General features: G+C 40.3%; 1 protein-coding gene across 9 annotated transcripts in view; it reads left to right on the top strand.

Moving 5' to 3' along the window:
- The first annotated feature begins 1,228 nt into the window (after positions 1–1,228).
- ACAP2 (ArfGAP with coiled-coil, ankyrin repeat and PH domains 2) overlaps positions 1,229–27,884 on the top strand; it is a 63,871-nt gene continuing 37,215 nt past the window's right edge. For 8 of the 9 annotated variants that reach the window (XM_032119170.1, XM_032119174.1, XM_032119179.1 and 5 more), the window contains exons 1-6: positions 1,229–1,383; positions 18,359–18,416; positions 20,874–20,993; positions 21,633–21,686; positions 25,296–25,354; positions 25,853–26,036. In XM_032119170.1, the coding sequence (XP_031975061.1) occupies positions 1,331–1,383; positions 18,359–18,416; positions 20,874–20,993; positions 21,633–21,686; positions 25,296–25,354; positions 25,853–26,036 (528 nt within the window). In that variant the 5' untranslated portion in view covers positions 1,229–1,330. Of the gene's footprint in view, positions 1,384–17,705; positions 17,853–18,358; positions 18,417–20,873; positions 20,994–21,632; positions 21,687–25,295; positions 25,355–25,852; positions 26,037–27,884 lie in introns of those variants that run through there. The other variant, XM_032119177.1, reaches the window with a different exon arrangement.

Genomic DNA, 27,884 nt, shown 5'->3' on the forward strand with positions numbered 1-27,884 from the left:
CCTGTGAGGTTGTGACTGCTTCATCTTTGACAAGTTTAACTTGGATAGCAACTTTTACTTCTCTGTCGCTGCTTTTGAGGAGGAGTGGGGATGGCTGGTGCTTCTTTGTCTGTCAGTTTTACATCTGGGAACAATAAGCAGCGCCTAACTGGTTAAAGATCTTTTTCTGTATTCTTATGAACGATCAGAAATCTACAATGTTCTGCTGTCCTTCACTGCAAACTGGAGAGAACGAACATGGTCCTGTTCACTCTGATTCACTCTACTTCAAAATATGATGCATCCTAGTTCAGAAAGTATTCTCGGACAAAGGTTCGGTAAGAAACCCAAACATGCACACTTGATAGTCCTTGACAGGAAAATCTGCGGTTTGCATTTCTCCGTCAAAAACTCCTTTTGAGTCTCCCCCAGGAGTTACTTCCTCGATTTAGAAGTGAATCACACTGAAAGGCACCCGGAGCTGGAGCTTTCTTCCCGCTGGCGGCACCCTCAGCAGGGACACTGGCTGCCCACGGGAGCGCGTGTGCCCGCGTGACCAAGTGTGTGTCCCTGTGAGCCGGTGTGAGCCCATGTCAGCCCCTGTGTGTCTCCGAGCCCGAGGTGCTCTCCTACCGCAGCGCCCGCCCCACCGTCCGCTGCACCGCGCCCGGTGGGACAAGGGGCGGGGCCAAGGCTGGGGGCGGGGCCCGGCTGAGGGACCGCTCTTGACTGGGGACAGCTGCTCAGGGGCCCGGCCGGGCCTTCCCGTGCGTGTCTCAACCCCGAGGGAGAGGTTCCCCGGTTTAATGAAGAGCTTTAATTTAAAAAAATCAAAATACCAACAACCGGCTGAGCAGGACCCGGTGCCACACGGCCCGTCCCGCCCCCGGCAGCGTCACGGCGGCGAGCGCCGGGCGGGCCGGGCTCTGGCGCCTGCTGCGGAAGCAGCGGCGATGGAGCTGCCGATTGGCGGGAGGCGCGGCTGTCACTCTGAGCACGCCGGGGCGGGAGCAGTCGCTGCGGTGCCGGCGGTTGGCTGCCCCTCCCGAGCGGCCACGCTTATTGGCTGCTCTCCCCACTGGGCCCTCCCTTCTCGCGTTGTGATTGGCCAGTGCGCCCCTCGGGCTCGCGGGCGGTCGCTGCTGGCTGCCCGGGCCGTCAATCGCGCCCGAGCGGGGCGGGCACAGGGAGCTCCCGCCACGGTTCCCGGCCCGAGCACCGCCCCCGCCCCGAGCACCGCCCCCGCCCCGCCCCGCCCGCCGGCCCTGGCCCGGCCTCGCCTCGCCCCGGGTTCACCGCGCCAACGCCGCCAGCAGCCGCAGCAGCGGAGGCAGCGGCGTGCCCCGCCACCATGAAGGTGACCGTGGACTTCGAGGAGTGTCTGAAGGACTCGCCGCGCTTCAGGTGCCGCGGAGAAGGGGCCGGGCCGGGGTCGTGCCGGGAGACAGGAAGCAGGGCCGTGTGTGTGCGGGGCGGGCCGGGCTGTGGGGGCCCTAGGGGTGACAGGTGTTGGTGAGCTGTGGCCAGCCGGCTTTGCGTTGAGGAGCAGGCAGGGGCTGTTGTGGGTCCTGCTGGGGTGTGGAGGTCCTAAGGTGGAAGGGGAGTGGGGATACGGGAAGTGCAAGGAAAAGGGGCAGCATGTGTGGTAGGTGGGACTGGGTGGGCAGTGTGCAGTGTCCGGGGCTCGTGTGGAGGTAGCGCAGAGTGAAATGAGCACTACTGGAGTCGCCCGCCTTTGAGGAGATGGGGGTGAATGGTGGCGGGCGGCTGGTGCAGGGAATGCTCGTCAGCCGAAGCAATGTCAGCTGAGGCTCAGGAGGGTGTGCTCTTTGGTGGACTATCTTCCGTTCTTCACAGTTGTGCTCACACTTCAGTTCCCAGTGTCTCCTGCCTGCGTCTGCTGCATGGTCCGTATTCGGTGTGGCCTCTGTTGGGGTGCCAGTAGCAAACAAGCTCAGTATCATCTTACTTCCTGTTGTCAGAGCAAGGCATGCACTCTTTTGTTTTTCCCCACTCGAGTGATCAGTTGTCTATCATTGCTGTGGGGTTACTTCTGCTTATGTCAGGCAACTTTCCCTTAGTCTTTCCTTACGTTTTCACCCATTCTGTATATATATATATATACACATATTACACCATTGTATCTACTCAACATAATTGTGCCTCTCTGTGGGATGTGTGGCTGGTCTGTGCCTACGTACACACGCTTTCTTCTGTGCCTGGTATTACGCTGCTAGTTGGTGGAGACGCAAACAGCTCCATGACGTGATGTGTCACTGCTGTGCCCCTCCTGTCCCATGCCGAGCCTATCTCTCGAGTGTCTGTGGCTCTGTGGTAAGCTCTGGCTGTAGGCGGAAATAGTACTGCTCTTTCTCTGCTCTCTGGCCGTATGTTCACACCTCCTCTTTGTGTCAGCTTTAGCAATCCTGTGGTTTCTGGGATGTAGAGGAAGTTGGAGAAGGAAGGTTGGTTGGTTGAATGGCTTACCCTTGGCAGAAGTTGGAGTTCCTGTTCTTCCCTCCTTTGCTCCTGTCTCTGCTGCCAGTTTGTTGCTGGCTGCTTCTCCCACGGGTTTTTTGGTGGCTGTGACGTGTGTTGTTGGATCCTTCAATGAGCTGGGTGCCCTGGCAGAAGAGACTGGATGGCTTTCTGCCAGGTTAGTGCGTTGTGTCAGCATCTCAGTCGGTGTGAAACCTACTAAAGCTTATGGGGAGTAGAGAGAGGAAACTTCACTGCCAGAAGCAAAGCTAGAGGAAGGTAGTGGAAAGTGAGACCTCCCTTAGAGCATCAGGGAACTTTTACATTGGGTTAGCTGTTTCACAAAACTTTGTCCTGAGCTGGACATGCTTGCTAGTGTGTGCACTTTCTGAGACAACTGTATTTAGTGTTGGTCCATCCCATTTGGTGACAATGCAGTTGTAGACTGGCGTAATTTAACCACAGAACTATATCAGTACTTGCATTTTTTTAATCACTGATACCTGCTGAAGTATTAAATACACTCAAGAAAACAAGAAGTTGTGACTAAAATTTGTGAGCAGAAGTATGTTGCTGTTTCCTTCAAGGTAAGGCATACTAGTTCATTTGAGTTCACTTTGTACCATTCTCCTTATGCCCCTCTTGGTTCCTTTCCTTCATGGAAAAGAACCGGAGAAAATCCTTTGTTAGGGTCTTCTAGTACCTCATGGTCTTTTTCCCAGTCTGATACTGCTACCTTCGAGGAAGTTGCAGAAAACCTTATGGTGTAATCACTTGATGTCAGCAAAACATCCTTCCAACCTTTAACTGATAGGAAATGGTTAAAATCGCGAGGCAAAATTCCTGTAGTATTTCTGAAAAAAGTTAGTCATTAATATTTGCTGTTATAATTTTGGTTATTCTTAGTGTTTGTATGAATTACCCAACCCAAACACTAGGAACCTTATGAATGAAGGTTACTGCAGTGGTTTTATTGAGGGATGATAGTGACACTAATGTAGAGCAAGGTCTTGACAAAGTCCTATATTCTTGCAGGGAGTAGTGTGGACACAAAGCACTTCCTTGCTCTGTGTTCCTTGTAGCAAAGCCGAGCTGCAGCTTTCTCCTGACCTTGCTGAGCAGGAGGGTGTAGCCTCTGTCCTTCTCATCAGTATACTTGTCAGAGCTGTTAAATAAACCTGTTGGGAGGTATGTAGTGAATAGAAATGTCACAGGTTACTTTCTTATGGTCGTGGAGTGAACTGGGAGTACATGGGTGAATCAGAGTTCCTGAGCCACTGAATCCCTGTTTTCAAGGGGAATTATTTAAATCTTTCAAAATGTGCTACTACAGGCGGCTTCAACCACATGGCTTCCTTGCTTGTCTATTTCTTGTGAAGTTCATGTTGATATTTCTTGGCTTTGAGATTTAATTGGGACCCAAAACACAGAACCTAAGGCCTCTTTCCTTGCTTAAAGTGCTCGTGAAGGGACCATGGATTGTAGCTGTTGAAGTGCTGATATATGATTAGATAATAATGGCTCTAAAGGTTCACATCAGAAGTGTGATGTGATGTGATCAGAAGTGTGATTATTTCATAGCAAGACATACTTTTTTTTTTTTTCCTCCCTCCAGTAGATGATAAAGAAATCTTTGAATTATAAAACTTGAAGCAATAATGGCTTATTGCATCACTAGATTTGTAAACTTACAACATGCCAAAGTTTGGAGTTGGAGACTTGACTGATTTTTAAGATGGTGGGAAATGCTGTGAGTTCAGGCAAACTTTTGCAAATGTGTAGTCATGTTTTTTTTTCCTAAATCTGCTTTGAAAATCATCTTGCTGAAATCACATGCTTTTCTGTCACAATCCCCTCTCCTAAAACATGGACAGACCAAAGATCTAGCAAGGAAATGCATGTGCAGCTCTTCCACAATGTGTCAATGGCTTCCCATCAAATGAAGAAGTTGCCTGAGGAGGGGCCTTGGAGCAGTCCTTGAACAATAAGAACTGAGCTGTGCTGGCAAGTTCTGTGTATATAATCAGGCATTCCTACAGTCGTTTTTTTTATATGCAAGTAGCATTGTGAAATAATTCTTTCTCCTTTAAACAATGAGAGTTTAATTTTCAGAGTTTAATGGAACAGGCTTTTACATTGCTGTTTCATTGTCGTTTTTTCTTCTTCCGCCTTTAGAATGTTTTTTTCTCAATGAGGTATCACTGTAGCAACCACACGAATCACTGGAGCTAAATTACTAGAAAGGAGAACCAATTTTAACTGATGTGGAAATACAGCTGCTCTAAGTAGCGGTTAACAATTTTGATAAACAAAAATAATAGAAAAAGCAAAATTCAATTGCTCGCAACATGTGCAATTGTAGAGCTCTCTTCAAAAACTTTCAGGCTGATCCAGTCTTTAAAAATGCTTTAGTAAAAAGCTCTGTGTTTTTGAGATAATTTCTTTGTTCTTATCTGTCACTGTTGCCGAAGTTTAAATTTTTTTTGCATTTAAATTTCTATTCCTTTCCTGAGACCCCAGCTGCAGATCAGATGATGGGTGAATGAGGTAGATCAAAACATAAACGAAACTTGTCCATTACCATTCTTAATAAAATTGTTTCTGGGTAGAACTGGTGGTTACAGTGTATTCCCTTCAAAGGGACTCATCTGAGGAGTCCCCCATTTAGGCTGAGCTAAAGCATTGCTCTGTTGGGCCGGCCTGGTATCAGCCTAGCCTGTCGCTGGAGTTCCCTGCTATGTGCTGGCTTTCTTCTTCTGTGGCTTTGGCCCTGCTCTGTCTACATGGGGCCAGCTGAGGTGCACCTCATGCTTATCAAGGGGATGCAGGTTGAAGAGGTTACTTGTGCCACTTTCTGGATTTATGATGTATTTTTTTCTTTCTTCTTTTGTACTGTATAACCAAAGGTTTGTTACTAAGCATCTGTTTCCCAAATAATAGTAAACCTTTTTCACTTAAACTAAGAGGAATATAAGAAAGTGACTTTTTTAACCTATTTGGAATATGTTGTGTTTAGTAGTCAGAGAAATTATCTAAAGTACCTAACCTGTACACTTTGATCTACTTATTACCTTCTGGAGAAAAGGTAGAAATAGGAGCCTCAATAGAGTTGTCCCTTCAGTGCTGAGTTCCAGTGGGAAGGGTGCTGTGGGGCAGCTGCTTCCCAACCCTCTGTGAGTGGCAACAAACCCCTTGTGTTCAGCCTGGGTTTATAGCTCAGCCCATATGTGTGGATGTGGCTCCACTGAAATCTCCGAGGCTGCTCCTGGGGCTGAACTCAGCCTCATTTCAAGTGTGAAGAGGGATGTGACCAAGACCTCTGCATATAAACTCTGTTAGTTTTGCTCAGACTTACCTAGCTGCTTTAGAACAAATTTCCAAAGAAATATTTGGTCTGGGCTTTCTGCCCTTGGTGTTTGGGACTGAAAAGCAAACTTGCAACGTACTTGGCAGGGGAGGGTGGAAAGTATTGCAGAAGAATAGGAAAAAAGATACAATAAGTCAAAAGAAAAAGCTGCCAAGCATTTGCTTGTGAGTTTGCATTTAGCATTTTTCATACTTATGTGGTTGTTAACGTTTATGATTTCCTGTATGAGACTCTAGAAGTGCACCTTTTGTAGCTGAAGTGATGTGGAGGACAGTCTTGGTGGGCTGTCAGTAAGTTACACGTGTACAACATCCTTGTCCACACTGCTGGGAGTCTAGTGGAGTTAAACTTAGTTAAACTGATTCTAGATTTCTAATTCTATGCTTTTGTGGAGATTGCAGTGACTGTCCTGGTCTACTCAGGCTCTAGTCAATGATTGGTTTATCTTTAAATCTGTAACTATGCCTTTCAAATGTACATTAAGAAAACGATGGACCTAAAGAAAGGAGGATGTATTTGAACATAGCATGCAATGTTAGAGCATTTTTTTGAGGGAAATCATTCAAGAATAAAGAAGGTTCATTGAAGCTCCCTCTCAAATACATCTCTGAAAAATCTCTCACTCTGAAATATTTTAAATCTGAAAAAACTTAGTACTAAATTGTTAACAATCCTTCCTAATGGAGATTAGAGAAATGTGTCCTGAAATCAGGACATCTTCTTTAGGTTAGTGCACCTAAATTTTTAAAATAATAGTAAAAAAAATGTTGGCTAGCACAGTTATGAATAACAAAGGATAGGGTTATAATGGTGATTCTGTTTCTTTGTTGTTTGATTATGATTTACATTAACAGGAGCAAACTTAAAATTCTTAGCTATATCTTAAATTGCTAATAGGAATTTAAAATGCTAATTTCCTCAGTTTTAGTCTTTTTACATTTTTATCTGGAAGTGTTTAAAAAAAATCCACAGTGAGAAGGGAGCTTGTAGTGGAAGTAGTGATAAAATCTGCAAGTTATCATAACATTTCTATAGCATGGCTGCAGGATGGTTGCTGAAGAACTGATGTTAATTAAGTCTGTACAACTGATCTTTAATGAGTACTTGCAGAATTAGAAGGACAGCTTATTTATGTGTGTGTGCAATGGAACTGTAATTATACAAGTCCTTACAGTCATTCAGGTTTTAAATATAGATTTGAAGAGGTTTGGTTCTTTAGCCTGGAGTGTCTCATTTATGTTGGCTAAGCACATCTCACATAATTACATTATGGAAGTATGAAGTTATGGAGATAGTAGTTCTATATTTTTTGGGAGGGGAGGAATAGCAATGTTAAAATCTCTGGAAAACAGTGTCAGTAAATAGAATATTCATTGGGAAGGTGGCAACTACAAAATAGAAACGTGTCTTGGGCTAGGTGGACTTTTTGGTGGCTTTATTTTTTCACTGTACATATCTGTGAAGTTGTTGGCCTCTGAATAGCAAATGTGCTGAATTCAGCAATGTTTGCAGCATCCTGTGATCTTTTTTCAGCCTTAGCTTCTTGACAATCTTGTACTCAGAACCACATTCTTTAGTCAGCATTTTTCCTGTTCTTACTTCGTGCAGTGAACAATATGGCTTAAATTATTGCTAACTTTTTACTAGAGTAAATAATTCTAAAATTTTCCAAAGCAAACTCTGTTCTTATAACCTGTTTTGGGGAAAAAAAAGGAAAGGAAAATATCTAATTTACATTGGTACAGAAATTACTGTTTACAGAGCCAAGAGCCCTTTGCCTTAGTCTGGATTCAGGCCTTGCTGCCTGAATCAGTTTAGTATCTCAAGGTGATGCAAATGCAGAAGTGTCATGTTTACATAGGCAGGAAATAGAAGAATAAATTCTGAGTAATTTAATTACTTTTTTTCCCCTCTCACTTGTATATGCAGAATTCAGTTCAAGAACATGTGTAGAAGTTTAAACTGTGTAAATGCATCTGTGAGCAGATACTGTGCTGTTTTGAGATTTAGATATTCCTGTGAGTTTAGGTAGTGATTTAAGTGCTCTGCTATTTGCTAGTGGCAGATTTGTAACAAAAGTAACAGCTAAAGTGTCTGCAGTGGAAGACCATGAGGATGACATGCAGATTAGTGTGTAGACTGTAATGTTATTTTAATACATGCAGGAGTTTTCCATACTCCTCTGTATGGAAGTGGGGCAATGTAAATCCTGATTTTGTTGCCACTCTTTCACATGACAAAAAGATCAGATCAAGAACATGAGAAATAGTAGGTATTATTGTGATCATAAACTGGATAATTTTAAGCAGTCCAGTAGACTCAAACATTGTTTTGCCTTCCTGATAACCTTTTCAAGAGGATTCCTTGTGTATGTGGCAGAGTAATGATGTTATGGTGAATGTTTATGAATATTAGAAGTAGCCAGGCCTCAGACCTAGAGTAAATCAGTTGTGTTATGTGATGCACTGCAAAGAACTCATGTCTGTGTGGAGGAAAAATCTAATTTATGGAGTGATGTTATGTATACATTTTCAAATGACAAGACCCAGTGATAGACTAAGGAAATAATTTGTTGCAAAATAGTTCATTCAAGTTCCTTTTATGAATGAGAGGAGATTTTGAATGAGAAGATGCCTGTCAGATGGCTGGTAAACTTACTAGTGTGGTGTGAGTCTTTCTGTGAATCAGGCTTCCTTTTTGATGTTCTAAATTTTCTATTTGATATTTTAAGACTCTGCATTATTCAGGCACAATGCCCTTGGATAATTTTTGTAGTTCGTATTTCAATAGTAATGGGCATTGTAGTAGTTGTATTGTGGTTTTGGACAAGAATCTGACAGTAGGTGCACACGCACAAACTTTCATTTCATGAGTTTTTGATCTACCTTCAGCAAGTTGTTAAAGGAAGGCCTCTGCTTACAGTTTTGTCTGGATGAACAGAGCTAGTGAGAATTTACATGATGTGATTTTGAAGTTTCTAAGTTGGATATAATGCAAGGAAATTGGAGAAGCCGTATGTAGTAAAATGTATTTAGTCTGATAAAATTTAAAAAAACATATTCTATGCAAGACAATTGCAGATTTCCATCTTCCTGTGTGCCAGATGTTAATTTAAGTAGGAACACATGGATATCAAACACACATTTCTGGGCGTTTGAAATATCCCAGTCTTCAATTCTTCGTGATCTTGTAGTTATTGTTAAAAATATGTATAACTTATGTAATGCTGGAGATCAGGTATCAGATTTTAGAGCACTGATATTTAGAGTGACATGTTGTAGATGGAAATTTGAATTCAATCCTTTGGAACAAAGGAAAAGTGTGTTGTATTCAGAGTTCTGGCCATGAATGTTATCCCTTCAGCCTGTAAAAAAGAGGTGTGGAGTATGATCTGGGAGATGGGGTTTGGGTTTCTGCTCTGTGGACTCTACCTATGGAGGCACAGAGCCTCTTCTGTCCCTGTGGTCTGAGCTGGGATCCCTCTCCACTTGGCACAGAGGTGGTGGCTGGTGTGAGTCTGTGCTGGAAGTCCTGTCCCACCTTCTGATGCCTTCCTAGATTCCAGCTCTCCAATGACTCCCTTGGTGCTCAAGCTGCTGGTGAGTGGGCACTAATGGGTGCTGGTAATTACCAATGGATGTTGGTAATTTTTTACATAGAAAGATGTAGCTTGTGTTGGGTTTGGCAGGTTTTGTTTCAAGTACTTTATATAAGTAATCAGACTCAGTGTTTGCTGGATTCTTGTGATGAACTTCAATGTAAAGAACATGTGGTATTTTAACAATGCTATTGGTTTTATATAACATGCTGTTGTTATTATACTTTTGGTTTAAGACAACCCAAATAAGAACTAGGTGGATGAAGAAGAAAAATAATGTACGTGCAGCGGTGTTGGACCTTGTGATTTTTAACTGGCACTAGCAAAAGGTGTTGTAAAGACTCATGGCTCAACTGGAAATGCAGCTTATATCTTGTCTTTCCTAGACTTGTACCATTCGGAGTTCCTGTCTCTAGAAAGTGTTTAGTAAATAATGACCTAGGCCCCTTCTTTCTTAACTTCCTTAAACAGGAAAGGGAGAATTCATCTCATCTGCTGTGTACCATCCCTCTTCTTAAGCCAGATCTTAGGCTTAGGCTCCTTACAACTATTAATCTTCATTAAGATTGGATCCCAAGTGCCTCTTGATTTGTTTTAGCCATATGTGTCAGGATAAGGTGAACTGCACCCTGGAAATCACATGCTTCTGCTCTATCATTTCCAAAGGTGCTTTAGCTGACTAACTCGGGTATCTGTGCATCGATACCAGTATGTGATCAGATAAGGCACATTGCGACAATAGAACAATTGCATTGGCTTTGCCAGACAGGGCTGTTATTGAGGATAAAAACTGTTCAGGATGACTGAGGAATCTGATGTTTCATTGAGGATGCAGCTTCTGGCTGAATTTGTGTGTTGCTAAATTGGACTCTGTTTAAAAAGACTACACACATTTACACACCTTCTCTACAGGATTATTCTTTAAAAGAATCTACAGGATTATTCTTCAGAAGAATCTCCAATTTGCAGAGAAAGATTTTGAAAAGTATTCATTTACTTCATTTCTTTTGTCAAATGTCTGATTTTGAAGAATGTATCTGCCTGTTTATCCTACTTGATATATCCCCAAAAGAATGATGAAAATGACAAGGGGAAGCATTAAATATGCCTACTATTGCAAAATATCCACTATATTGTAAATATCAATCTTGGAAGATTTTGTTTGAAAATTTTCAGTTGATTTGAGATGAAAAACCTTTAGCATGTAATAAGTAAAGGATATGTAAGCTTCTGTTTGGTTGAAAAACAGCTTACCTGCAGTTAGCTTTAATAGATGAATGACATCCCGAGGTCTTTAAAATCTCTTGATGACTAAAAGTAGTGGGAGAAAAGATACTAAATGTACCCAAAGAAGTTCCAGAGCTGTGGGTGTACCGCATGCATTTTGTAGTTTTTATGCTATAAAGTTCCAAATGCTTATTTTTTTAATAGTTTATCATTATCATTTGAAAGGAATGAGGAGGAAAGATGGCTGGCCTTTCCAAATTTGAAAATAGTAAATTTGAGGAAAACACGAATACTCCGTATTTCTGTATTGTCCTACTCTAATGTTTGTGCACGCTCTTGGTTTGATATTAGATTCATTTGACTGGCTGCTTTAGTGCAAAGGCATAAAGGGCAAACAAACGTCTTTTTGCAGTATGAGGGAATGATAAAACTGCACAATAAAACTGTTAATTTGCATGTAAAGTGCACTTTAGGTAACTGAGTGTGAGATATACCTCACACTCATATGTATGTTCACCTAAATAATAAAATTCGTGTTCAGGTTTGTTACAACAAAGCTGCAGCCTCCTCTGACTGTCAAATAGAGCATTCTGGTTTTGTGAAAGTGTATTACCAAAATATTCAACCTCTGAAGTGGACAAAAAGGGTGCATACTTGCTGAGGACTCAGTGTTCATAGCAAATCTGAAACTTCCCTCAGGTTTCAGTAAAGAAGATCCACCTGATAAAACTGGAATTGTAGACAGCTAATGGTTCTCAGCTCCTCTGAAATGTGGTGAGCTCTTGTTACAAAGGCTTTGCCAGCTTATGGTGGTTTGTACACAGCAGTGCTCCTCTAACTATGGTGTAAGGTTTAAATTAGCAACTAAGGGAGTTACAAAAAGAAAGGGACAGATATTACCTTATTTTTCTGAAATCAAAGCAAACACAAGATTCATATTAAGATTATATGTATCTTGTTTAATTACATGGTACTCAGACCTTTAGTTGCCTCTACTTTACATGAGGTTTCCTGTGTAGGTGGTGAAGTCTTGCTGTATCAGTTCTGAGCATATTGATCCTTAGAATCCTGTGCTGGGGCTGTGTAGTGATATTTATTCTTTCTGCATTGGCTGCGGTTGAGGTACGTAAGGGGTATCTTTCCAAATCAGGGATTAATACCTTCATTCTTCTTGAGACTGTTATTACTTACAGCTTTTAAAAGCAAAGTTGACAAGACTTCTTAGCATCTGACTGGTAACTCCAGATCTTGAGGCTAACAGGGTGTATTCTTTAGATGTCCTATCTTGTATCTTTTGCAGTTGGTCACTTGATGGTTATATTTATGCTTCCACTTCCTGACCTGACTACATACTTGAGTGTTCAAATGTTGAAATCCCTCATTCCATCTGCTGCTTCTGTGTTCAAGATCCTGAGTAGTTGCTGAGATTTAAAAGATTAAAGCAGCTCTGTGATGTTGGCAAATTTTCAGCAACAAGGTTTTTGCACACCACTATCAGTTCCTTGAGCTCCTTTCTGCTGTCCTTTTTTTGTTGCAAGATCTTGATACTGTAGTTCTACTTCCTTATCTGATAGTAAGTCCTCCTAAAAAGCTTTTGACCCAATCTCAGATGTTGGAATCACTAGTCAGAGTTGTGCAGGACATGTATTGTGATGTGTTGCATTCTTATCAACTTGCAGTGTAATCCACTTCTTTTCTGTGAAGCTTTCATGGTCACCATTGTGTCCCTATCTTGTTAACAGCAGTCTTCTGATGAACAAAACACTAAAGTTGAAAGATGAAGAAAATCCTGCTTCTCAGACTCTTTGTGGAGGAAATGGGTTGCTGATTTCCTGCTTAGGCTTACTGTCAGGCTCTCCTGGGATAAAAAAAGTTTAGGAGAAAAATATTAGGCAAAACTACTGGGAAAATAGCACTGTTAGGCATTTCTGGCAATTTACTGCTAAAGAGTAGTGAAAGAAAAAAATTAAAGATTTCGATCCAGCAGGTAGCACAGTAGTCCTTATAGTCTGTGTGATACAGACTGTTAAATGCTAGTGCAAGCTTAGTGGTAATGAGTTTCCAGACACGTCTGTTAAGGGCCATAGAACTTGTTCCTTTTTGAAGACTGATTTGTATTTAATGTTCGTTATCTTTGAGCTATGTGTAGTCTAGCAGTAAAGAACAAATTAAGTGAAGTGTACATCTTAAAAGGATTTGTCCTATTACTTTGTTATATCAGACCATATGAATTATTGAGGGGAAACGAAACCTTGTAGGTGCAGACAACCTTAAAAAGTGATACCTACAAGCAAACCTTTGCTTTAATAATTTTACGAATTCAGTAAATACCCGCGCTTTATTTCACTTGAATATTTTCTGCGAGGAGATGTCTGACTTGGGAGGAGTAGAGGAATGTTCTTTTTAACATTGAAGACTTGATTCCTGTTTCTCCAGGGAAATTTGAAATGCAGATAGTGCATGTTATGGACCTGAAAACTGGGCTTATTCATCAACATGATAATCTCCTGTTCAGGAAATGTTTCCATATTTCAATCCCCCAAACTCATACAAAATTTCTAGGATTTCAGGGTGGGGGGGTCAACATTCTGATTAAAAGCCCTACTCTTCATGTAGGGCACGTAGAATTTTTTCCAATCTATTGATGAAACGTTTTGTGGCAATGACCGAAGAATTAATAATGTAAGGAGTACTAGCATGAATGAGGAATTTCATCTTAGTGTGTCAGGGAGAGTTCATCATCTGTTCCTCCGTCTGGAGGGGCTCTGGGCCAGCAGGGAAAAAACTCTGCAGTCCCAAACCAGGACTTCAATGGGCTCTATGACAGGCTGCAACAGTGTTCTTTCTTCAGATCATATTGATGGTTGTGACACATCTCATAAGTTGTAAAACTCTTCTTATATATGTCTATGCTGTTATCCAAAGTTATTAGGCCTTACTGTTCCATGTATGCGTCCTTTGTCCCTCAGTATGTCATGCTTCTCTTTTAGTCTCTGGTTTTCTGATGCCATTACTCGTGTACCAACTGTATTCCTTCTTGGCATGCTGGTTAACATGCCTCTAGACACCTTTGTATATCTCACTATACATGAAGGAAATCAAATTAAGTATACAGTGATTGGAGGGAACCCTGAGAAGCCAGAGGGAGGTCTGCCATCCAGCAGGACCTCAGCAAGGTAGGGGAAAGCAAAAATGGGAGGACTTTGTCTGAAAAGTAACAACCCTGTACAGCTGTGCTGCTGGACAGGGACCTTTGCAAGCTGGTGACCAGCAAATGGCCCTTGGTCAGCAGTGAAAAGTGGAAGTGTCCAGTGGCATCAGTCACAGTGGTGTGTGTGTTCCCCTGGCCTGAGGCTGCCCTCAGCAGCCAGTCTGGCTGTTTCTAAACTCATCTGTGAGTAATTACTTTGCACCTGAATGGTGATCCCAAGGTGCAACTGCTATGGGAGGAAAGGGAAGTAGAGGCAGAGGAAGAGACAAAGCAGACCAAATAGGTGACCAAGTGTAATATCTTCGGTGGTACACCTGCATTTTAATTTGCCTTTACATGACACTTACAGGTCATAGTCTATCCTCTGATTAATGTCTGCTGTCTATTTTGCTATCTGTCACCTTATAGGCTCTGACAGAGGAGGGGACATTCCTGTAAATCGTCAGGTCCATATTCTTATCTTGCACTTACATATCTCATTTCCAGGTTTTCACATTCAATAGTACCTTTTTTTTCAAGCTGTCTTTAAGGTGTAGTAGATGTTGGCTGAAAGGACGTCAGCTCTAGTGAAGTCTAAATTGTGCATTAAGGAGCTGTTCTGCACAGAATATGTGCAAGTAAGAGATCTGTGTCTTTCTAAGATTTGAGGACAAGACTTCAGCAATAATGCCATTGAAATTGCAGTGGTAAAAAGCCATTATTTCCATTTCATGAGTTCATATATATGAATATATTCAAAAGCCCCAGAATGAATAGCAATTGGTTTTCTGACTTGTTCCTGTTCTTCTGCAAGTATATTCAAGAAATGAATCAAAACTTTTCTTAATTAAAAGAAAAAAAAACAACCAAACATACACTATTGGAAAATACTTTACTATTGGCTTTTATTATTCTGAATGTTTTTTATAGTGATGTATTAATACTAGAATTAATAATTATTAGTTAGTTGCCCATAGCACCTTTGACCTCTCCAATTTGTTGTTCATCAGCATCTGATTTGTAGTGACTACTGATTCCAGCCTCCTCACTTTCAGGAACACAATCTAAAAATGCAAGCTAGAATATGATGAATGAATGAGCAAAAGACTAAAGATAGGATGTGGCTTCAATAGCAGTTAGATTTTGTTTGAAGAGGAGATGACTTTAAAAGCACCGGCGATCGCCACTCTTCTGTGAGAGCAAACAGGCCCTGCAGACCCCTGTCCGTGGCCACAGTGTGTGTGGTGTTATGGTCAGCAGTGTGTAGTGGATTACTCCAGGATAAATTGTTTCCTTAGCTTGTGTCTGCATCTTCTGGTCTAAGAGTGACCCATTCCTTTTTTAGAGGAGAGTTTATCCATCATCATTCTGTTTTGTTCCTGGGATTCTTGAAGTACCTTAATGTGGAAGAAAGTCTTTTACTGGTCACTTAAAGGGAGTGCCATGATGGACGTCAGAGTTCAGCTGTGCTTCGCGTATGCCAGGCTGGGTGACTGGTGACATTATCCTCATTGAAAAGAGCTGCAAGGCAGGTCTTGAGTTTTCTTCCATCATCTCCTATATTCCTCCTGCACTGCAGCTGTGCAGGAAGCTGTATCTAGCAAACTGAACTGTGTTTTAGGGGGGTGGTGGAGGAGCACAGCAGAGGAAAGAAGTACATTCCTGAGAGTCCTCATTACAGAGCATGAAGAGTATGGGAGACGGCTCATTTATAAAAGCTGTCCTCCACCCTTAAGCAGCTGTTCTGGTTTTGTGCACTGCCATGCAGTATTTGAACATCTTGGGAAGCCACAGATGTTTGACTCATACACTGGACCTGATTTGATCCTTATTCCTAACGCTGGAGCCTTCTGGTTGAGATCATTCTTACGCAAAACTTGCTCCCAGCTCCCACTTCACTAAGGAGCAACAGTTTTGTTACGTCAGGTCTGGCACTTGGTCCTCAGCTGTTTCACCACTGCTTCCTGTGTTTATAGCTAGACAGTGGGTCTTGGCTGTGGACGTGACATTTACTCAGAATTATGACAGTTTTCTGTGAACTTTATGCCTGACATGGATGTTTCAGAGAGAAATGCACCTTTGTATTCTGTGGCTTCAAAAAGTATTAAATTAAGGAAAACAAGGGTAGCATTAACATAGCACAGCTCAGATCAGCTGTTTTTAATGTATTGCTAGCCCAGGATGAAAACATGAAGAAAATTTTTGTGACTAGGTGGTACATAGTTGGATCTATGTTCTGAGAGTCTGAGGGTATCTTCTCCATTGTTTTTGTGCTTGTAATCCAGTATTGGAGTAATACTTGTGAATATGTTTGCGTGATTATAACTTCTACTGGTTTTTATGTGATAGAAACAGTGAAAGTAGTCATTTCTATGCAAAGAACCATAGAATTAAAGTGGGCTTTGGCTGGAACCCAACAGCTGTTTGATCCATATCCAGCTGTAGGGCCCAGATATGCCATCCCTCCATCACATGGCAGTGGTGGGAAATAGCCCAGAGCACCAGCTTGGTGCCTCAGGGGCCTGTGGCATTTCAAAGATCTGCAATGAATTGGGTGACAATGAGGTGTATCTCTTCTTTCTCCCATGATACCTCTATCTGCTTCTTTTTGCTTGACCTACCTTTTCAGTTTTTTGATGTTCTGTTGTTGCTTCTTCCAGTTGAGCTTATTGTCTTACAATTTTCCTCTTGGAATAGAGGTTTAATTACTTAACAGATGTGTTGTCTTCTTTTCTGCCTGCTCTAACTCCCTTTATCTCTGTTCTTCATTTTGAATCTTAGACTTCTATCTCCACAGGACTTAATGAGCTAAAACTCTTTGCTAGTTAAAGACACTAAAAAAAATATTCTTATCAGATCTTGCTGCAGTTCTGTAAACAAGCTACTTAATCATGCTTTTATGTTAATGCCAAAGAAACAAATAAAAATTTGTTTCACTGTGATTATAAACAAACAAATACAAAATTGCAGTCTAAATATTGAGATGCTTTTCCTTCCTTTGGGTTTTGGGTTTTTTTTAATTCTCCTTAATGCTTTCTGAAACAAGATTAGCTGGAGACTTAAATAGAAATGAATCCTTTATGGAAGAAAATAAAGAAAGTAAAAGAAAAGTTGATGTTGCCTGAAATCCTTCATGGTCTGAAGCTAGAGAAGAGGGAGAAGCCAAAGTGTAGCTGCAGGGATTGCTTAGATATAAAACCTAGGACATAACTGTGGGAATGCATTGAGGTACAAGAACTGGAATGCAACTATGTGTAGTGAAATCTGCAAAAGCTGGGAATGTCATGCTCAGTGTTTGAGATCTGCAAGCAATTGGCAGCGTTTTTCAGAACTGTTCTTGTAAAAAAACTGCTTTTCCTGAGCTTGGGGCCTGATCCACTCTTTTTTTTTTTTGTGCGTGTGTGTGTTCTTGGCTTGTACTCATGTGAACTAGAATGGAATTAGCAAGAGACAGTAAAGCTGTGGTTGTGTGTAGTCTTTCCTCAGTGGTATAAAGTTGGCTTAAGAAATTCCTGCTCCATATATTTCTTCCCTGCCTGTATAACTTTTTCCAGGAAGAGTTGAGTTTTTTTTGTAGGACTGAAATATGAAATGTCTGATCCAATTTTCCAAAAAGCATTACAGAAAACTTCCTATTACTTTTTTTTTTCCCTTAGGCAGGCTACTACTGGTAAACAGTGTGGCTTCATGAACATTCCAGTTATACTGGAATGATTGAAAGAATGGGCACCCTGTGATGGGAGCAAGGGCACTCCTTGTCAGAAATGAGTCCATTCAACTCTCAAGGCAATAGTCTGATGAAGCAGCAATGTTCATGGACTCTGAATAAGTGTCATCCATCCTCAGTCTTCTGTTTTTTCAGGTAGCAATAAGGAAGGAGGTGTCCCAAGAAACAAGAGCTTTCAAGCAAAAAAAAAAAAAAAAGCAGTGTTTTAGCAATGCTCCATGAAAGCAGCTTTTACTGGCAAGTTAAATTTGACTGGCCTGGAAGATTCGACCAGTCTAGACTAGAGGTAAATGATCCAATCAGCTGTGCCATCTGAACTTCCTGCAGGTTAATTGACACATGGCAAGTGCTGTATTTTTTCCTAATCTCATTGCAAGGTTATTCATTAAATAGCTGCAACATTTGCAGGTTTGAGCCAGGAGGTCACCAAAAGAGTTAAGAAGTTTCCCTCAGACTTTTAGTTTCTTTCCTTTGTTGTTAGCTTCAAACGTATAGACTATTGTCTATACGAGAAGAAACCTATTTTGGTGTGACAAATATTAGGATTGATAAAATTTGATCTCAAATCTTTATCAATAAACAATGTTTTATCAGTGATGTCGTTTTTCTTTTTACCATTGAATTTCCTGCAATTCTTGTGGTTCTTTAAAATCTATGCTGTTTTATAGCTGAAATTTAAGAAAAACTGTCATGGCAATAAATGAGTTAAATGAATGAGTGTCTGCCCCTTCTCCCCAGACTCACAGTATTTCTGTGTTAAATTTTAAAGGAAAACCTCTTTTATGCTTGCAGGGCAGCTTTAGAAGAGGTAGAAGGAGATGTGACAGAGCTGGAACTGAAACTTGACAAGGTAAGCTTTTAATTCAACAAGGTTTGTTCTTAAAAACATCATAAGATACGTTTCGGTTTTGTTTTAAAATTCACAGCTGGGAAGTGTCAGTGGCCGACCAAACACTCTGCTCTTGCAGAGGAAAAGGATCCAGGTCGAGCTCACAGCTGGGGCTTGGAAGCCAAGCTGGAGCAAAGCAGCGCCGGGCAGCTGAAATCGCGGCGTGAACTCGCTCCTTCCCCCAGCTGAGGCTTCGGCTTGTGCAATTCCCTCCTGACCCGGCCTCTCACTGCACCCCTGTGACTCAGCCCCGGGGGAGCTGCGTGCAAACTCATTCAGCTTTCACGGGGCACAAAAGCCGGGCCTTGGTCATCGCTGCACCGAGAGCCTGTTTTACCGCAACGGCATGCTGTGGGAACGCCTGGATACTCTTTGTTTTAGAGGTTTAAAATCCAATCTTTCTGTCTTTGGTAATCTGAGGCACAGCAGCCAGGTATATATGTCCTTCACTGTTGTGTGGAGGACCTGACTACTGTAAAATTCATCCTGCTTTTTGTCATACTTTGTGCGTGTATGTAAAAAATTATATGTAACATCTTTTCAACTCCTTACTATCTGTTTATTGGTTTCCTCACTTTTGGAAGCTTTTGTTATTTCTTTGTTAGTATTTTGAGAGTGGCTTATTTTTGGTTTTCATCTGTATAAAGTCTTCTTTCCTTTGCATTTATGCTAAATGTTTTAAATTATTTTTATCTGTGTTTTCACATGGCAGGCAGATGTCATTTGTTTACCTCCTTAACTGCTTTTTGAATGCAACCTTTTTTTCCTGCAGCTGTGAGCTGGCTGCAGAGAGCTAGAAACAAATAAAGATGGTGTCCAGCCTGAAGACTTATTGTTTACTACTTGTAATAATATTTCTAGGTTTTTGTAGTTAATAATCTAACAATTTGCTCGTGCAAAATAAATTCAAGATCCTTAATTTTGATTTGGTGTGCATCTTGGTGAAACTAATGGGTATAACACACACTTTTACTGTAGGGGTGTTGAATCTTTTGGTAGATCAAACAGAGTAAGTATTTAAAGGATCTGAAAAATGTATCTTGTAAGTTTGGCTTTTCCACCAGTCTGAAAGGATTGTTTTTGGAAAAAAGAATTTTCAAATTCCTTAAATGGCATTATTCAGGGCCTTGTAGTACAACACTACAGTTGAAAGCCAAGCTTCTTGGGTGAGCTGAAGCAACTATGGCCTGAGGGTGATAATTTGTCTAGGCTTGGTTGGTAGCTTTTTCTGCTCAGTTGTTCACAGTAAACTGGTTTTATTGTCCCACAATTTTGACTTTGGGCTACGTTGTCTGCAGTTTTTTCCTCTCTGGAAGAAAGCAAGCTGGGTTCAGGCTTGTGAACTATAATCAAAGGTGACGGAAAAAGGTTAATGTTGATAGTGACTTTTGTTTTTCTGTTCATTGTTCAAGCAACTTGGACATTCATCAGAATCTGGGACATCATGCTTAGCTTTCCATTTTTCCTAAGGATCTGAGTCAACATAAAAATTACTGGGTAACTAAGGCAGGAAGGATGCTTGGGTGGTTTCTTTGCCCCAACATAGGATCAAGTACTTCTATGTTGTTTTTCATGAAAAATTTGTTTACCATCCTTGAAAAATCTTTCAGAGATGAAGGTTCAATCTCTGATTTTATTCTTAGCTTGGCTTAGGGTGAGAGAACTCAATCATAATACGGCCCTTCTCAAGAGAGCATCTTGACCATTGCAGTAATCACTCTTTCTTTCATTAATGGCCCAGTGCATAAAAGGTTCAAGAAGTGGGAAAACATCAGTCAGAAGATACTGAGGACCTTCCTATCAGACTCTGCAGTACCATGAGAGCTAAGGTGCTGACTGAAGCAGTGAGTGGTAGGGATGGAAAGCCATCAGAGATTAGTCTGTGAGTGAAAACATTGATTTCACCTTCTGAGGTGTAACCATGCTCTTCAGCTGTGCTTTGTGCACAGAGCCTTTTGCTTTCCTGTGCCTATATTCTGAGTGTCTTAGAATGAAGCAAATGGTGTGGGTTTCTTTTTTGTTTGTTTTGTGGTGATTTTCCTCAGAAACCACAATACCCTCATCATTTGCTTGGGTTCTAACCAGTTATGTTTTAGTTGCTGTACTTTTTGCCCCTGTAAAACTCTCTCTTGAAGTATGTGCAAAATCTCAGTTAACAATGAATCAAGTAAAAAATAATTTAAAAATTTATAGAGTGGTAACTTTCCCAATGGCATATCAGTTGACCTAGATTAGTATTTTTATAGCTGTAACTCTACAGTCGAAAGCTTTTCATAGAATCTGAGGCTGAGAATTTAACTTTTGAAATCTTTATTTCATAGCCTTAACTAAGCTCCGTGTATTCATGTTTATATGATGGTGTAAAAACCAAACAAAAATAAGCCTTCCACTTTCTCTCTTTTTTCATACTCATTTTAGCTGGTGAAGCTTTGTATTGCAATGATTGATACTGGAAAAGCATTTTGTACAGCCAACAAGCAGTTCATGAACGGAATTCGAGACCTTGCACAATATTCCTGTAAAGATACATTGGTTGAGGTAAGTTCTTTGAGGTGAAAGTGGAGGGAGAGAAACACAGCATAAAAAGGGTAAAATGTAACGGTTGGCAAGAGAATTAGTTGAAGTTTATAGTAGTATTTGCCTTTTAACTCCTTTTTCTGTGGTATCTCTTTAAGTGTGAGGTTTTTTCAGCTGTGGTTCACTGCAGGTGTCTGTGCTGTTTAGTTTCAGCAGTGACAGGGCTCTCCCAAATTTCAGAAAATATGTATTAGATTAGTGTGTGTGTTGGTGATTACAATGTTAACCAGGTTTTTTGGGTACGAGTATTAAACATGAAAAATATTAAGTAGTGTCATATTAAATATTGTAAGTTAATGTTTTAGATTATGTGAGCTTTCCAGATCTTTAGTTAATTTTTAGTTTTTCCTGCTTTCCCTCAGTTTGGTACTTTTTATACAAGTAGGTAAAAACATTTTTGTTGCTTGTATCTTTAATAGATTTATTTGGTATTACAGCCATGTTATCCTTCTAGCATTATGGTTTTAGTCTCATAATCATGCTATAAAGAAAATGAATTTCTAAGTTCTTTACTGAAAAGCTGTAAACCTCTGAAATGTTGCTTTTGTGCTGTGTGTTTAGTTGGGCTTAACTTAAACCACTTTTATTTTCTCTTTACAGACCAGTTTGACGAAGTTCTCTGACACCTTACAGGAAATGATCAATTATCATAATGTGAGTATTTCTAGCTGAAATAGATAGCTCACCTCCAGTTACATTTAATAGTAGATTAATGGTAAAGCTTTTCTTGTTGATAGTGTTTGCAAAGTAATGGTTTAAATGGTGTTCAATAACTCTGGTTTTATTCTTATAAATACTTTATGGATGTTTTGTTTACAAAGTATTTATGAATATCCCCTTTTCTATAGATTTCTATCTTGGTTTATTTTTCATTTGGAATTTGTAAGCTTTGGTGCTCTAAGATGGTAAATACTGAATAGTTCCATCTTTTTGAATCAAACTGATGGTAACAGTTACAGACTATGAGCTTATACCTTTGCTGGTCTGAAATAATGATTGCCTTTTCCACAATTGCTACTTTTTTCCCCTATCCTTTATAATACACAAAGTGAAATACCTCTGATTTGCATATAGTTTTCTTTTTAGAAGTATAGCAGATTTAGACAAGTGTGGAGAAAGGAGAAAATGCTAGGATTTAAGACTAATAGTCATTTTTAGTGTGTCAGAGTTAATCAGAAACTTCAGTTTTCCCTGTGTTGAAAACGAATTGGTTTTTTTTCCTCTAAAGAGTTTAGTCTTGTATTCTGAAAGCCAAAAGGATGTGTTTGTTCTTCTGTTTTCTTCCACTTCCATTGGCCCAACTGCTCTTCGTTAATTTCCCAGTAAATTTCTGGAAACCGGCTGAAGTGTCTCCAAAGTGCTGAAAATATGCAGGACACTTAAAATGTGGGTTTTTCATCCACTAGGAGCTTTAAATTTGACAAGGTACAGAGAATGCAACACAAGTTTGTTAGCATTAACTTAGCTTTCTAAAAGTGTCTGGTTAGGCTGGGTTTTTTAAATGCATGCTTTTAGAAAGGAAGCAAAGCAGGTTGACAGCATTGTGTTTGATTTTCTTTCCATTATACAAGGTGTACATATCTGCACCTGATCTAATGAAAGCTGTAGAGAAGGGAGTAAGTGAACTGTGGCTATTGCGTTTTAGAGAGAAGGGAGTGCAAAGGTTCAAAGCAGCAGGAGTGGGAGCAAGTATTACTTTCATGTCAGCAATTTCCGCAGATTAGATGGGGCAGATGAACCCAGGCTGTCCCTGTTTGACACTCTTCATCACACAACTTGCTGCTGGTTACCCTATTAATCATGTCTTTTATCTATGGTTTGCTCTTTTGGACACCTCTGACATAGGTCCTATATTGTTGGTGCTGTTACTTTATGTGATCATGGCTTGCACAGCTTTGGTAAAATTTGGCACAGCACAACTCTCCCTTTTGGGCAATTTGAAGGCAGAAAGCAAAGAACAAACCATATTAAAAAAGATTTCTTTTCATATCTAAGTAGGATCTGAGTTCTGTCCTGCTTTTTTTTCCCCATCCATGCTCTTGCTGTGCTCAGGCAGAGTGAGAACGAAGTGGCTTTTACAAGAGGCACAAACATCAGTAGTGAGGCACAATTGCTTTGCCAGACTTGTTGTGGTCCTGCATTGCTTTTTGTGAATCTGCTTAGTTCAACAGGGCTTCCTGGCTCAGAGTGAAAGGTCTGTTGCTGACCAAGTTGACAGAGCCATCAGGAGGGAGAAGGAGCTAGAGGAAGAAAGAGGAAAGAAAGGATGGAAGGGGTAGGAGATGCTCCCATTGAGTTCTGGATGACTGTCAGTTTTTTCATGTGAGGCTTTGCTACAAATAAGGCCAGGGACCAGACTAATGCAGCATCTTCACTGATTCAGCAGTGGGGGAGTAGCTGTGACAGCTTATGGCAAAGAGCAGCTTTCTTAGACTTTGAGTGTATGAAAGGTAATGTGTTGACAAGGCTGTAATCTGATCAGATCGGGGTCTGGACACTTCTTTCTGTTCTTTATGGGGAAATTATGTGTATGTATTTTTCTGCCCAGCACATTTTTTTCTCTTCGTTACTGTAAGCAGAATGCAAGGCTCATATTTCTGGGAGTCCTCTAATCATTTGAGTTCCCATCTGGTTTTATCTATTGGTATTGATCTTGACTGGTGCATTCCCCAGGCGCTGGCAAGCTTAAATGTCAGCAGTGGGAGTAGTCCCAGCATGACTTCCAGTTTGTCAAGAAGTTCTTTATTCTAGTTGTCTGCTTTTCTGGTTTCCCAAAGTGGGAATTCAAACAGGATCTTCTATGTGTTACTGGTAGATACAGGACAATTCTGGTTGGTAGGGGCCTCAGGAGTTGTGAGTGGTTTGACTGCCTGCCTAAATCAGGGTCAGATCTGAGGTTGGAGCAGGTTCCTTAGGGTTTATCTTATTTGGTCTTGAAGACCTCCAAGCATGGAGACTGGATGCAAGGTGCAGTACCACTGTTAATGAGTGACTTAAACTCAGTCATGATTTCCTTCAGTGTCTCTAGAAAAGAGAGATGAACTGGTAAAGGTTTAGCTGTCGGTACATGGCATTACATAGCTTCTCATTTCCAAATCTTAATAAAGAATCTAAGACTGAGAACATTTAAAGAAAACACTTTAGGCCTTAAACTTTGAGTTTTTGACTTGCTTTTTCAATAAAATTATTTAATGCTTCAAAATCTTTACTTTTTGTGAGAGATTCTGTTCAACTGGGCCAGCTACAACTTTCTTTTGTTCTTTCACATCTTCATTTTTGTGATGGTGCCTTGTGTATTTTTGTTATGCAGAATGGGAGGTGTAGAAGGGTTGGGAATTGGGGCAACATTTGTTGTCTGCACAGTGAGAAGTGACAAAAGGATTTGTCCAGTAGCCATTGACCTGTTCCGTTCCATCCTAAAGCTCAGAGGGCAGATGTGAAGCTGAAGGAATGTGTGTTTTCATTTTCCAGTTAGAATTTTTTGGGTCATAAGAGAAAATACAAATTGTCTCACATCCAGGTGTGATTTGGCCTTAAAGAATTAACAGATATCTTAAACTTTACAATTCGAATGAGTTGATTATATTTTGTGCCCACCAGCCCTCAGCCTCCCCAAATCATAAGAAATTTTGGAAGCATTGCTTAGATTACTTATTCTTGAAGAATCAACCATTCCTTTTAGTAGTCCAACATTGGGTCGTTTTTTACAAACATAGTATGTAAAGGAGCTGGTACTAGATACTCATGTATGTTACATTTTCAGCCATAATTTCAATCCACGGGTTTGGGTTTTTTGCCAGAAGTTAAGAGCGTGTTCTTTCTATGGTTTCATTTGTCTTTTACTTGTTGATAAATTGTGAAAGTCTAAGAACCAAAAAAAAATGTTCCTTAACATTCAAAGTTGTTTCTTTGGGAATATTACTGTACAATTAACATAAATAAATTTCTTCTATGAAACTAGGCATGTCTCATATCGTCAGGATGAGAGAATAAGATGCCAGGAGCTCTTATCTCTCTTTATAACCACAGTCTTTAGGAAAAGAACAGCAAAAGATGTTTGGTTTGTGTTATTTTCCTTATTTTCTTCCTTATCTTTTATTTATTTCAGAACTACTGTGAAGGGTTTTATATTTTGATATTAGAGACACAGTGGTTTAATAATAATTCTTACTTAATTCTGTGTAATTGCCATTTGTATTTCTGAAATCAGAAGGTGTGAGTACCTCTAAGTTACTGACCTACATAATAATGCTTTTCTTTCAGATTCTGTTTGACCAAATCCAAAGATCAATTAAAACACAGCTTCAGACTTTCGTTAAAGAGTAAGTTAATTTGCAGTTGTAATGGGAAAATTATGCATAAAATGGAATTTAAAACATCTGATTTGAATGGGTTGGTGAAATATCCTTCCTGTAAATAGCCACTCATAAATTGAGAAGTGTGTTTGTCAAAATTTGGAAGGTTTTGTCAAAAATCACCCCAAATCACGGAGGTTTTAGATCCAGCTACAGAAGTGTTGCAATAGGATAAGTTACTGATCCAATTACATGTTGTAGTTGTTTAAGCTTGAGGGACAAAAGCTTTTCCCCAGTAAGCATGTGTTCAGTTACATTTCAATTTTGCCCTTTCGTTGGAAAAGAAGGACAAGAAGCTTCTGTGATAATTTGTGGATCTCCATTTGACCCAAGTATGTATTGGAGAATATAAAATATGAAAAAGAAGCCAGCTATAGCAGTCATGAGCTTGGTCTGACTGGTGTAGCTTTAAATACTTTTTCATGCTCTGAATTCATTTGTTATCCATATTTCCTTTTTCCATAGAGATATTAGGAAATTTAAAGATGCAAAGAAACAGTTTGAAAAAGTGAGTGAAGAGAAAGAAAATGCTCTGGTGAAAAATGCCCAAGTTCAAAGAAATAAGCAACACGAGGTAGAGGAAGCAACCAATATTTTGACTGCAACACGGAAGTGTTTTCGACACATAGCTCTGGATTATGTTCTTCAGGTAAGGGCAGCAATAAAAGTTACTTTTCACAACCTTTTGTTACATGTAGTCAGAGACACGTGCTTTACAACTGTAGGAATTCTTTTTGTAAGCTTATTGGAAGCTGTGAAGATTCATGGAAAAATCAACAACTTTATCTGCAAGTAATTTCTTCTTTAATAAAAACTGAGTAAAATTAATTGATGCATTCTTATTGCTTTAATGCTCTGGTATTTAGTGCCCTTGCTGCAATGACACAGTTTAATTTTCAAGTTGAACATTAATTTTGAAGAAAAACCAGTATTTGCCTGATACTTACCTAAATGTTTCTTGAGTTGGATGTGCTGCAATTTCTTATATATTTAAAGTAAAAACTGTAACCTAGCCTAGGAAATACAAATTACCTGAATAATTCTGATCTAGGGTGTTGGGTACTACTGCAATTTCAGCTGCATGGTTTGGGTTGTATCCCGCTTGTCTAGATGCCTCGGAGTTTGGCATTGTGCTGTAAGGGGAGTCAAGAACTTAACTGTCCTTTACCTTTTTTGTGAAGATCTCCCACAGGGTGTTGAGAGGTGTTCTTTGTCATACTACTTTGAATCCTGTAATACAGTAATAAATGTTCTCTTGATAGTTAAAATTCATCTGCTTCATACTTGCCCTCAACTACAGCAAAACAGCATTATTGCACCTCAGATGGTATGAGAGGTTGGGGGCTCCCAAATGGGTCTGAGCTTCTCCTGTGATCAAACACAGAACAGCTCTTTACAGTTAAGCTGGTTTTATATTAGACATTATCATCTTGATTTGTGACAGTTTGGTCAGTTATTTAAAACTTAACTGACTTTTCTGTAAATTGCACTATGAGCTGTAAAATGAAGTGGAGCCTATCAGCCGGGGCATGTTCACAGGCATGGTGGTCAGTGGTCTACTCTGAGCTCCTGCTTTTTGAACACTAAGGTCATTTTTGCATTCAAAAAGTCATGTGAATTATGCCCCACAGGACTATTTGTAGTAACACTGAATGGTGTGGGGGAAGCTGGCAGTCACCACTGTAGTAGGTCAGTTCCTTGTGTGCACACTGAACTGCAGGTTGTTTGCCTCCTAGAATTTGTATGGACAAAAATGAATTCAGCTTTAGGAATTCTTTCTACTTGCGTGATTCTTTTGGGAAAATGGCTTCACAACTATGGTCTCCTTGTAGATAGAGTGGCTTTAAACTGTAACTCAAAACCTTTGCTTTCCTTTTATTTTTATTTTTCTTTGCCTCACAGGCTGAGGGTTTATTCTATAAAAACAAATCTTAATTATTTTTGCTGCAGAAGGTTTTCCAAAATAATGATCACTTAAGTATAGAAGTACAATCTGGTTTTGATTATAGCTTCAGCAAGTTTATTTCTTTTGCTGAAATTCTGAACTGACATAGAGGTGTTAAATTACAAAATCATGCCTGTTTCTGCTAAGTGGGTCTTTTAAAGTAAAATCTGTAGTTCTGGATGGCAACCTTTAAAGATTAGGGAACAAAAAAGATAGGGGAACCAGGTGAGTGTGAAAAATCAGGGGTTTTTTCTATATAGTGTGAAATTCCTCAAGTTCTAGGGCAACACCATTAGTCAGTGACTTCACCTGTGCACATGGAAAGTTACTTACTGAAATTAATTGTGTTCTTGCTTGCCTGGAGCTACTTTTGGGACACTTAAATACTGTGAGTCTGAGGGGAAAAGTAACCCTGCCCCCATCCTTCCCTCTGCCCTGGCAGCAGAGAGCAGCGCTGCTGAGTGCAGCTTCTGTAAGGAGTTGGTGGGCTGGCTTAGCTCACATGGTTTGAAACATCTTGAATTCAGTCTCTTGAAAACGGGTACCAATTTT

This window comes from Corvus moneduloides, chromosome 10, assembly GCF_009650955.1.
Source record: "Corvus moneduloides isolate bCorMon1 chromosome 10, bCorMon1.pri, whole genome shotgun sequence".
NCBI lineage: Eukaryota > Metazoa > Chordata > Aves > Passeriformes > Corvidae > Corvus > Corvus moneduloides.